Raw genomic sequence first — 11,868 nt, forward strand, 5'->3', positions numbered from 1 at the left:
AATATACTTATGTATTTTATTATATACAGCTTAATCTGTTTTTTTTTTTTTTATTAAAAAATATTTTAGCATTTCTCTTTTTTAAAATAAATTCAAATTTGTCTTTATATATGAAAACACAAGATATTTATATAAATGTAATTTGTTTTGAATTTTTACATTTATTCTTCCTTTGTTAAATGAATTTTAAAAAATTCACTTTATGTATGAAAATGACATTTTTGATAACAGTAAAGGCCTAAAACATGTTTTAAATATTTAATATTTATATATTATAAATAATATAAATAATATTTAATATATTATATTTATTAATAAATGTTTAAAAGAAAAATAAAGTGTATAATTTCTTCTTTAACTTATTTATAAAAAAAAAAAAAAAGAAGTACTTTTTTTTACATTTTTATTTCCACCTATCCTTCTATATTCATAGCAGTTTCCGAACAGTGTCATGTTGACCATCAGAGTGATTGTTAGGCTGGTCTACAGAAGCAGAACTGGTTAAACGCAACACAACTCGATGGAAAGACTCAGACGCTCTCGTACCTGTGCAGGACCTGCCGGCTCAGGCTCTTGGTCTGCTGCTGAACCTCCAGCTGATTCTCCTCCAAACTAAACCCCTTCCTGCTCCCCAGCTTGCTTTTCATCCTCCCCTTCTTCACCTTCGCGGGGATCGTCCCGGCATCCGCCGCATAGCTGTGAACACAGCACAAAACCACCGTCAGCCTCATGACTACGCTGCTCGCACCTCTCCACTCCAACCTTAAACACCGCCTGACTTCACGAGCCCATGCGAACGCTTGCAAAAGACAGAGATGGGAAATACAGGGCATTTACCAGGAGTAATGATATCAAATCATGCAAACAGCTCAGCTTTACGAGTTCTCTCAGCCGCTGATACGAGAGTAATGGTTAAACCGAGTCAAACGTGCCAGGAAAGCAAATATATGATAAAACAGACCAACAGCACTTCACTCCGACCTCTATAACACAACCACAGCAGTAAAAACTCAAGAGTAAACACTACGGACTGAAAAACAACCTTCAAAGGAAACCCCGCACCAATTTTCGCTTGGAAATTGCTAGTAAAATTCAACAGGTAATAAATACATTGAATGCAGCCCATTGAATGTAAACCTACTCTACCAGTAGAAATACTCCAATACTCTTGCTTAAAAATGAATGAAGTCCTATTCGTTCACACCTGTAGAGATTATTTCCATGCCTGCGAGATAATCGTAAACTCAACGATCTGTTCATCCTCAAAAAAATTAAAAAGAGTGTACAAAACTGGCCTCAAGCCATAACGCTGGAGTCTGATGCTCGGCCAAAAGCAATAAATAAAGTCTAGAGGCTCAGCGAGTCTAAAAAACACAGGTCTGGTCTTCCTCTGTATGCAAATGAGAGGGGCGGAGCTAGAACTCAGCTATGGTCTGCAGTTTCTCCAATGGGAGCTGCTCCCTTCCCACTGTATGCAAATGAGTGGGCGGAGCTGAAGACAGAGTTCTGGTCTGTGGTCATGTTCCAATGGCCGCTGCCTCTTTTTCCTGTATGCAAATGCGAGTGGGCGGAGCCTCTGACCTCAGATGGTGTGACTGTGGCTTGCTGATGTAATGCAACACCTGCACGCAGAGGCAGCAGCCGCAGGTGAAAACATGCTGAGAAACACAGCAGCGGCGCTTGACAAGAAGCGAATGCGTTTACAGTCAACAAGTCATGATTTATAGAAGCGAAAGTCGAATCGCTGTAATTCTTCGCCTGAAAGGAACTCAAAGTAACCGCTTCCTCGTTAAGCACTGAGGCTTTTGTTGTTGTTGAAACGCTACATATGCTAAGCACAGCTGCTGGAAACCTTTCCCAGCATTCAGAGCCATTCAATTTATGACTGAAGGACAAACGTGTGACTTGCAGAATTATATATAGGTTAAAAGACAGCATATGACATGTAATAAAAACACTTGCAGTCCTATGACTAGGTATCACACTCTAACAAGCATGAATTCAATTCAAATTACTATAAATATATATAGATATATTTTATATATAATATTTAATTTGCTTTAAAGAAAAAGTATCATTTATTAATATATGTATAATATATTATAATACTTGTTGAAAAACATATATTTTCACTTATCTTTCTTTAAATAAATTTTTTTCTTTACATATGAAAATAGCAGATATATGTATATCTTACATATATTTAATTGGTTTTAAAGAAAATACATTTGATCATTTATTCATCTTTTTTAAATGAATTAGATTTTTTTCTTTCTATATGAAAATGCCACATTTTTTATATTTGAAATGGCCTATAATATTTTAAATATTGCAAAGAAATATATAATTTACAATGTATTTTTCTTTTAAAAATTATTTACATTTTTTAATATTAATTTAATTAAAAAAAGCTTTTTTCTTTATGAAAACAATCTTAATATAAAAGGCTAAATAAATAAATAACATTTCTTTAAACACATTAACTTTTTTTTATAAAGAAAACTACGTTTTATAAATTGTTTTTTTTTCGTCATACATAAACTTGCCACATATTAAATAAATAAAAGACCTATTAACATATTAAACCTATTACCCATATTAAAAAAATGTAATAAACACACAGAGCAGGCATGCATCCACCTACGATGGGCGTAACGATTACGAATCACTCTCAAACGCCACGGAAACATTCCTGAGCTCATCTGCGAGTGAAGCTTTTACAGCCAAAAGAGAACAAAAGAAAACCATTACGACACAAGGAAGCTGGCAGCCACTGAAATAACGTCTAGAATTTTACAGAGAATTCAGCCAGCTTTTGTTTGAGTGTTTCATCTTGAAACCTTTAGATATGAAAGCAAATCAATGGCACGCAAACACATTCAAAAGCAGAGCCGCACCTGCAAGAGGCTAATTTGGTGTCACCGATGAAATAAACACTGACTAAAGCGTTGCCAAAAAAGCAGGAATACCAAGAAATAATTCTTAATCTCAGTTGCATATAATAAGATTTGTAGAGGGTTTTTTCTGACCTAAATAACCACACTATAAATGCAAAATCTATACGAGGAAGTAAACGTAATTTAAAACTTCACATGGAACCACTGGGACACAACACAATTAAATATATAATTGAAAGAATAAAATGGGAATTATTAATTTTTCATTTTCAATGCTGATACTGATTACAGTAACAGAAAATAATTAAATAATTAAATTACAATAAAATTAATAAAAACTAATAAAAATATATTTAATAAAATTATACTAATAACTATTATTAGTAGTATTAGTATTCAGTAATATATTATTTTATAAATTATTTTGCATACAGAAAAATTAAAGAATGTAATAATGAAATATAAACTTTTAATTTTATCAATCTCAATGGTTATTCTGATCATATATGATACCAAAAAATGAACGTGATTCTGGTAATATAGTAACTTTTTACTGTATTACCTAAAATATTCACACAAAATGGTTTAAGCATAAACTAAAGCAACTAATTTACTGCATCACTTCATTTTCTTCACGCACTGCTTTCGCTTTTGCAATCAGCGTAAAACAAGCCACACAAGCTCTCTGCAGAGTACGATGTATTGAAGACATTAAAGCACACTTCATACTGCAGATCTATTTTTAAAAGCCCTCAGATCACACCCTTTAACCGGCTTCAGTAAACCCCCAACCACAGCATTCTCTCGTGTCTGAGGTCGAGTATTCAGGCGAAACAGAGGCATTTTGGGAATCTGCTGCCCCGCTGTGGGAGTTTATAAGAATGCAAGCCAGCAAAGTCATATTTGTAAATGAAAGTGTTTGCATTAAATAAACCAAACACTCTGTTCAAACAGTTTGATTCAATGCCATTAGGATTTCAACTGTGTCATTCCGGTTTCGTGGCATTAGAACAATAATAAAGGACCCAGAGATCCTGTTTAACCGTCTTATATCTCATGCACAATGAACCTCGCGACTTCTATTTGGCTTAAAGATGCGCAGTGATTTAAAGAGAAGACGAGCATCAAACATCCCCTGCTGACTCGTCTGATGCTGAAGATAAAGCCAGATGAGATAAGCAACAAACGGTGGCATAAACACACCAAACAAGGAAATGTGTTGGAGTTCAAGGCCCATTCTCAGCGATAAACGTTTATCGTGCTCGCCTTTGTGCTGACAACGAAAGTGCAGTCTTTGCAAATGAGTCAAAATGTTGGAGAACATTTGGTTTTGGTGATTTAATTGGCATGAACAAAGACAGAACTAGTCAACGTTTTGGTCTTTAAAGCTGTTGGAATTCAATCCGCTAGCTATGAAACCAAATCCCCAGCAAGCTAGCGGCTCAACAACGTACTCGCAGCTGCTCACCATCACATATCAGAGCTAGCTAAAGCAGTTCTAAATGTCTTCTACCTTCCCAAATCCTCACGTGCGGCCGTATCCAAGCGGTTTGGGTCCTTCTCGCCATCCATTGCAGCGTCCTCCCAGCGCTAGCGACTACTGAACTGCTTTTGACCAGCTGAACTAGATGCTGAGCAATGGGGTCTAAAGGTTTCCTTTACAGCTGCTCTATTACACAAGCGCAGGCCGTCAGAAAAAAAGTGAGATAGTGAGGCACAGGGAAGCCAAAGTGGGAGTCGAGGGAGGGATAAAGGATCCCACAATGGCCCATTTGAATGCCATTGAAGGAATGCAAACAACAGAAGACAAGACTGAAGACATGCAAACAAAGGCCTCGCTAGTGGCCACCTATTGTCTTTGTGATGGGGTAGAAGGTCAACAAACCCATGGGAAATCTAGAGAAAGACCTCCACAAGACCAGGAGTTTTTTTGCAAGGATCTGATTTGGCCAATACTGGAAGCAAATAAATACTTCAAGTATACTGGAAGGTTTCTGTGTGAACCTGAAGTTGCTTTCCAACAACTAAATTCAGATTTTTGAGAGTGACAAAAATGTGACCCTGGACCACAAAACCAGTCATAAGGGTCAATTTTCCGAAATTGAGATTCATACATCAGCTGAAAGCTGAATAAATAAGCTTTCCATTGATGTATGGTTTGTTAGGATAGAACAATATTTGGTTGAGATACAGCTATTTGAAAATCTGGAATCTGAGGGTGCAAAAAAATCTAAATATTGAGAAAATCATCTTTAAAGTTGTTCTTAGCAATGAATATTACTAATCAAAAATTACGTTTTGATATATTTATGGTAGGAAATTTACAAAATATCTTCATGGAACATGATCTTTACTTAATATCCTAATGATTTTTGGCATAAAAGAAAAATCTATAATTTTGACCCATACAAGGTTTTTTTTGGCTATTGCTACAAATATACCCCAGCGACTTAAGACTGCTTTTGTGCTCCAGGGTCACATATGGCTACTTTATAATTTTTTATAAAGGCAAAAAAAATATTTAAAAATCCATGCAAAATGATACATGGAAAAACTGAGCAAAACCCAGTTTATGTGAAAAAATACACAAATTTGATTTTGAACATAACATAAAAAATTAATCAACCAAGATTTTAATCAAGAGTTTAATCAAACAAGAGTTACATTTTTCTCAAGACAGCTAAAAAATAAATGAAAACCAGTGTTATTTTAGTATCATTGAGTTATTAATATTTTGAATTACTTTTTATTTCCCTATTTTAATTTTAGTTAATGATACTTTATTTTTTTGTATTTTGTGTCTATATGGATGTATTAATTTTACTGTTAGTTTCAGTTATTTTAGGAAATCAAGTTAAACTAAATGAAAATGATAAATGTTGTAAATTACTTTTTTATTACCACTGAACCTTTTCTCCATCTGACCCCTGACCTCCTTGTGCCATTATAAATAAAGATGATTCATCCCTGGCCTAATGCACATACACAAGCATTCAAGGCTGATGTTTGCCAATGGAAACGCATCAGCTCATATACGTCCACACCTGCACGGTGAATCACCGAAGATAGCTTAAAGATCCTTGTCAAGGCCTGAAAACAAGTAGTTCTTGAATCTTAAGTGCTGCACTTATTTTTAATCAGTATTTCTCAGGGCATTCTGTACTTCTGTTTATAAGCAAGACACCATGTTCTAACAGAGAAGATTAAGTGAGTGTTTGCCCAGTTTCATGGCGCACACTAGCATAACGTGATATGGAGAATATCAGGTCAGTTTTCATTGCATAAGCATAAGATTTTCACGCTCTGTAAAACACAGGGGTACTAGATCACCATTGGTTAACGGATGGGAGGAACTGTCGACTGAATGCAATTCAAGATCGCTGCCAAGAAGCCGACATGTATATCAGAGATCGACGGGTTGAATTGTGTCAACGCTGCACACCAGGAAACCATAGATCATTTTCAAGAAAGCCTCCATTAGAATTCACTAGTTGAGCAAGTCGTGTGTTACCCAGCTTGCAAAATGAATAGACTTGAGCAGAAGCAGTGAGAACATGGTCAAACCACAAGTAGAGAATAGAAGGTCCTTCATCAAAGTGTGATAAATGAGCCGAGTGGGTGTTTGCTGAAAAAACAGTGATGTGTTAAACCACACGAAAACTTGAGCTTGAGCCAACACCATTTAACCAACAACAAACCACACTAAGTAGTCCTATACCTCTAAAAATAAATAATAAATACAATCTAAACATAGAAACTACATCAAATCCAAAGTTCATATCCATCTTTCAAAATACACCAAATCTTGGTCTCAAAACTTGAGATGAATTGCAAAAGAAACTCAAAAGAACCAAAAGCGAGACTCTTAAAAATTGGTGTAACCATGAAACCTGAGCTAACATTTCAAAGAGAGGTGTAGAATAAGGTTTAGGCCTTGACATCTATCGAGCCATGATGTCCGTTCAAGAGCCAACACCAATCCCTGTGGGCAAACACAGCTTGCCACTTGTGGACGGAGGCCAAACCTAAGACACAGAGGACATTTGTGCAAGTCACATGACCTGAATGCATCAGTCTCACTTCCTCAGTCTAAGGATAGGACAGGAATCACATGAAACTGATCATATTTTGTTGTTTTGGTGTGGTTATTAATAGCTTAGGGGAACTTTGTTTGGGGAAGTACTTCATGCAAGTATTGTTTTTTTCAGTAAAGGTGCTAAAGGTTGAGGCCACCAATATGTCATGGGTTCCTTAATGTGGATTTCACCATATCAGTGTGAAATGTTGGGGACTGGAACGTTGAGAACCTTGAACGTTTGCTTGACTTTCGCGGGCAACGTGTTAATGAAGAATCAAGAATGTTGCTTTGAACTGATGCACTAAGAAGCAGAAAGACTTTAATGTGCCAAATCTGGAAGCCACATTAAAATTTACAAGGAGTGGTCCAATCTTACTCATGGGAACCCAACCGACCTTCTAAAATGACCTCAACTCTATCCAAACAAAGTTCCTTATGTAGGAGCGACGCTCAACAGCTGTTGTGCAAGACCTCGAGTATAACTCAACGTCCTTTACCGGTTATCTATGTGAACGATAAGCGGTCAGGGCCCATAGTTTTCTTTACAAGGCCCGGAGAAGCTAATTAAATTCCATTGGGAAACAAAATTAACCCAGACAGCTTACCCACACCTGGAACAAGCTTTTGGGCTATAAATAGACGCCGATATATAACGTGACCCACATGTGTTGGAATACCAATACAACTGAGGGTCCATGAGAACATCTGTTTATCTGGAGAAATGCTTGTCAATCTAAACCACTTATGGGGCATTGTGATGTAACATCGACATTTAGCACATGCCGTAATTTGACACATTCCTGCTCCAAATGACATTTAGGACCATCACTGAAGACAATGCAATTTGGCCAAGAAAGAAGTTCAATTGCATTCCAACTGCCCGAGTGAATGGAAAACTCACACCTTGATGATGGTTAGGAATTTAGAGCATAACAGCGATGTGGATTGGTTTGTTTATGTCACAACTGCAGATGAGGGCTACACCATTCATGCTACACTGGTATAAGAATAGCTGGAGTGAACTGGTATATTAATAGGTATATTTTCCATTAAATGGCTCAATGTAAATTGGAACTCATTGGAAAATGTGAGTTAGGGAAATCAGCTCTAGTCTAAAACTAGCCCAGTAATTCCTTTACAATAACATGAGTGATGCGATCCAGGTACAGTACCGGCTTAACGACTCTAATAATAACCAACACAAAGACACAAGTCCACATAAAAAGCTGGTATTATATTACACTGCATGGCTATTTTTTTTTTTAGGAGTTTGGAGGTTTTTAAGGAGGCTGACATTGTAAATACAATAAAAAACATGGTGTTCAGATATGTACCTTGTCATATATTACCATATACATATACATTATTATATATGCACCATGGTAATACAATCATTCACCATGGCACGTCCAAACACACACTGGTACTGTCCTGATAGGCCTACATGTCAAAAACAACATTCCTATTATCACCGTGGTATATAAAAACTGTGGTGAAATAAAAACATGGTACAGCCACGGTAGATGGCATTTTACCATTGTATTTTACTGTGGTAGTATCACAGTGGTCGTATCAGATAATACCATGGTATTTTAACATGTACCAGAGTATTTAATGGTAGTCCAATGCTCTACCATGGTACCTTGTCCAAAAACATAGTGGTGTTGATTCAATGGTATTTAAAAAAAATAAACACCACGGTGTTTACATCTAACATCTTCACTGTACCATGGTACTACCACTGTAAATGGAATGCAGTAAAAAGCATTAATGACAGGGATATTTATGAAAAGACGTGTAAAAAAGCAATTTGTTTACTATAAAGTAAGTAATAAATAAAATGATATCTAATCTGTCAACGGGAAGCAATAAAGTCATCTCACTCACTCACACACACACACACACACACACACACACACACACACACACACACACAGGGTGGATTATGGCTATAAAACATCATCAATCTGACCACGCGCATCACACAACCTTATCAAAACAAACACACTAGGACCTTGTAATTATAATATGAACAAATCATTAACATATGTAAATGAGCTGCATATAATCAGACGTCGACAGCTGATAACGTTATACTCACCTCTCCTTCATTAAATGCTTGATTCGCGATATGGCGCTCTCGTCGATCTTTCTCAGAAACGTTTTAAATCTCTCCCTCTTGTTTTCCAGCATTCTTCCTCTACGCAGATCGACACACGCCGACAAAATACGCCGTTGAACGAGGATGCGATGATCCGGTTTCTCTCCGGCGTCCCATGAACGCGGCCTGATTAACTAAATGAGACAAAATCGGACCAAGCGCTGGCGGCCAATCAGCGCGCATCTGATCAGCCGCGGAGCCCAATCACTGCGCGACACTCTCTCTCGGACTCCGCCCATGCCCTTTTATGCCTTTTATGGGTGTGTGCATGCAACGTGGTGGTAAGGTGGAGGAAGTCAGGGTGGAGAACTAGTGTGGAAAGTGTGGAAGGCACTGATTGTATTACAGACCGGCCTAGTGTTTTTAAACTCTGTTCTCATGTTTTGATACGATCATGAGTTTGAACAGGTCATGCGTGTCTAAATGTTCACTAGTGATGGATTTGAGACATCTGTCTAACTATCTATTAGGGATGGGAAGATTCCCCGATTCGCTCGGTGCATCGGCAAAAAAAGTTAACGATGCGATGCATCGGTTTAAAAAGTGTGCATCGGCTACAACTTGGCATTTGCATCGCGATGCATCGTTTCTAACATATTTGCATTGGTAAAAACTGATTTATTTATATATAATTACTAGTGGATGGCTACACTTTTATTGTTTAGAAAGTGACCAATATTTTATATGTAGATTGATTTCTCCTCTCGAAACTGTTTCTCAAGTGTGTTCTCTCATCACCGCTGCGCGTGAATATGACGTATCACAACAACACTACAGAGACCTGAGGAAAAGCAGGGATTAAAGTCCAAAACCTGACTTGAAATAACCTAACAAATCAATCTGGGCTAAAGCAGTTCCATAAACGACAGTGTAAGTTCACACACGCTCACTAGCCTAATTTGTGGACGCTTAATCTTAAGCAGCCCTTAATGTCGATCATGTATCAACAGCGAATATATCTGTGCTGTTTAATGCATTTGAGACGTTGTGTTTTCCTCAGTGCATAACTGACATGTCACAAAGTCACGTAAACATATTCATTTTGCTGTCAGGAGTGGGCGAGGCACATGAGAGCAACGAGCGCTGCTGCGCGCATGCACGCTAAACAGACAGAGCGCAATCGAATAGGCTATAATAATAATAATAAGAGAGCGCAATAATTCTGAGTAAAATATACATTTTGCTAAAATATTTGTTATTGGACATTAAATGTGTCTTTTGTAGAATTTTAAACCTACATATAAGTGTATTTTTATGATAGCAGTAACTGCAAAGGGACTATTGTAATAGGTAAATCAAATGTAAGCTAGTTCAGTACTAATTACTAAGCTCAAATGAGTTGATGTGTGTTCCTCTTACCAGTTAAAATGTAGTCTGTTTTTGTTTATATACTTTCATTTATATTTGAGTGATTTTAACTTTTAATTTAGTTATTTTAATGCATTAAAGAGCAATTTTAGATTATAATGTTCTACTAATAACCATAAAAGTACAGCTGTCAAAAAAAACAAAAAAAAAAAAAACAGAAAGGCTGCATGGCTAGAAACTGTTGATCAACTGAATGTGCAAGTAGCAACCATGTTAAAATGTTTTCATATATCTTAAAACAATGTCATAAAATCGTGGGCTCAATATATTAAACACATTCAGTTATAGCCTATATTTTTATTTATTTGATTTATTATTTAAGTTGCATTTTCTGTATACTTTTATTTTTGGAGTGATAGTGGTTAATAAAGCCAAATAATTGTATGTGAGAGTGTCAGTGGTAATATCATTGTGTTCCTATTGGTCAGTGTTAGAGGAACTCAAGCTTAGCCTGACAGTTAGCTTGCCATGGACCAAGTTAGTTTCCCAGCATAAGTTGCCACAGTGACTGAGCTTGACCTATGTTAAGCTTGCTTTATGGAACCAAATCATTTGACAATGAATCAGACTGACAAAATAAGTTTACCAAATAAGCCAGGCTTATTTCAATGAAATAGGCCTCAGATTATTGAGGTTAACTAGTGTGTTTATCTAGATTATTCCCTTTGTTTAGCTTTATATAGCTAAGAACGCTGCTTTTAAAAAGATGTATTTAAAGATGCAGCTTCTCTAGTGGGGTTTAGCATGCTAGTAGTATGCTTTGCTTCATCCAATTTAAAGCATTGGCTCTATATCCATCAAAACACCTCTTCTGTCATGAATTGTAAGACAATTACCCCACCAAAATTCACTTTTGCAGTTTTTTAAGGTCTCACTGTTTTTTTCAGTGTCACGCGCCATGAGCGCTGCATTTTTAATTAACTAACTTCTTAATTTAAAAACAGCTTAATTTTTTTTTAAAACAAGCTGTGATGTATTTCATCCAGCAGTTATTTTAATTTATGCTGCGCAACGCTGAACTCATACGTCATCTGCCCGGAGCTGCTTCCGTTTAGGACTGTTGGCGCAAGCTACATTAAAGTGATTATTACGTTTTGAATATGGATATTTTTCTTACAAAAACGCATCGATTCGCTACAGGAGGCCTTTGTTCACCCCCTGGAGCCGTGTGAGACAATTTTTTTATGGATGGGCGCTTTTTATTTAACTTCTTTTGGACTGATGCATGCAACACCCGCTGAATGCCATGAAACAGCTTGAAAGATCAAAGACAATTTTTTATATAACTCCGACTGGATTTGTCTGAATGAAGAAAGTCATATGCACCTAGGATGCCTTGAGGGCTAGTAATTCATGGGCTAATT

General features: G+C 36.7%; 1 protein-coding gene across 5 annotated transcripts in view; it reads right to left on the reverse strand.

Annotated features, from left to right (window-relative positions):
- LOC107679086 (GRAM domain-containing protein 3-like) overlaps nucleotides 1-9,307 on the reverse strand; it is a 16,456-nt gene extending 7,149 nt beyond the window's left edge. For 4 of the 5 annotated variants that reach the window (XM_016474538.1, XM_016474540.1, XM_016474539.1 and 1 more), the window contains exons 1-2: nucleotides 9,077-9,307; nucleotides 547-696 (exon numbers count right to left, since the gene is read on the reverse strand). In XM_016474538.1, the coding sequence (XP_016330024.1) occupies nucleotides 547-696; nucleotides 9,077-9,168 (242 nt within the window). In that variant the 5' untranslated portion in view covers nucleotides 9,169-9,307. Of the gene's footprint in view, nucleotides 1-546; nucleotides 697-1,204; nucleotides 1,836-9,076 lie in introns of those variants that run through there. The other variant, XM_016474541.1, reaches the window with a different exon arrangement.
- Nucleotides 9,308-11,868: the final 2,561 nt, after the last annotated feature.

The sequence above is a fragment of the Sinocyclocheilus anshuiensis genome, unplaced genomic scaffold, assembly GCF_001515605.1.
Source record: "Sinocyclocheilus anshuiensis isolate Anshui unplaced genomic scaffold, SAMN03320099.WGS_v1.1 scaffold1580, whole genome shotgun sequence".
NCBI lineage: Eukaryota > Metazoa > Chordata > Actinopteri > Cypriniformes > Cyprinidae > Sinocyclocheilus > Sinocyclocheilus anshuiensis.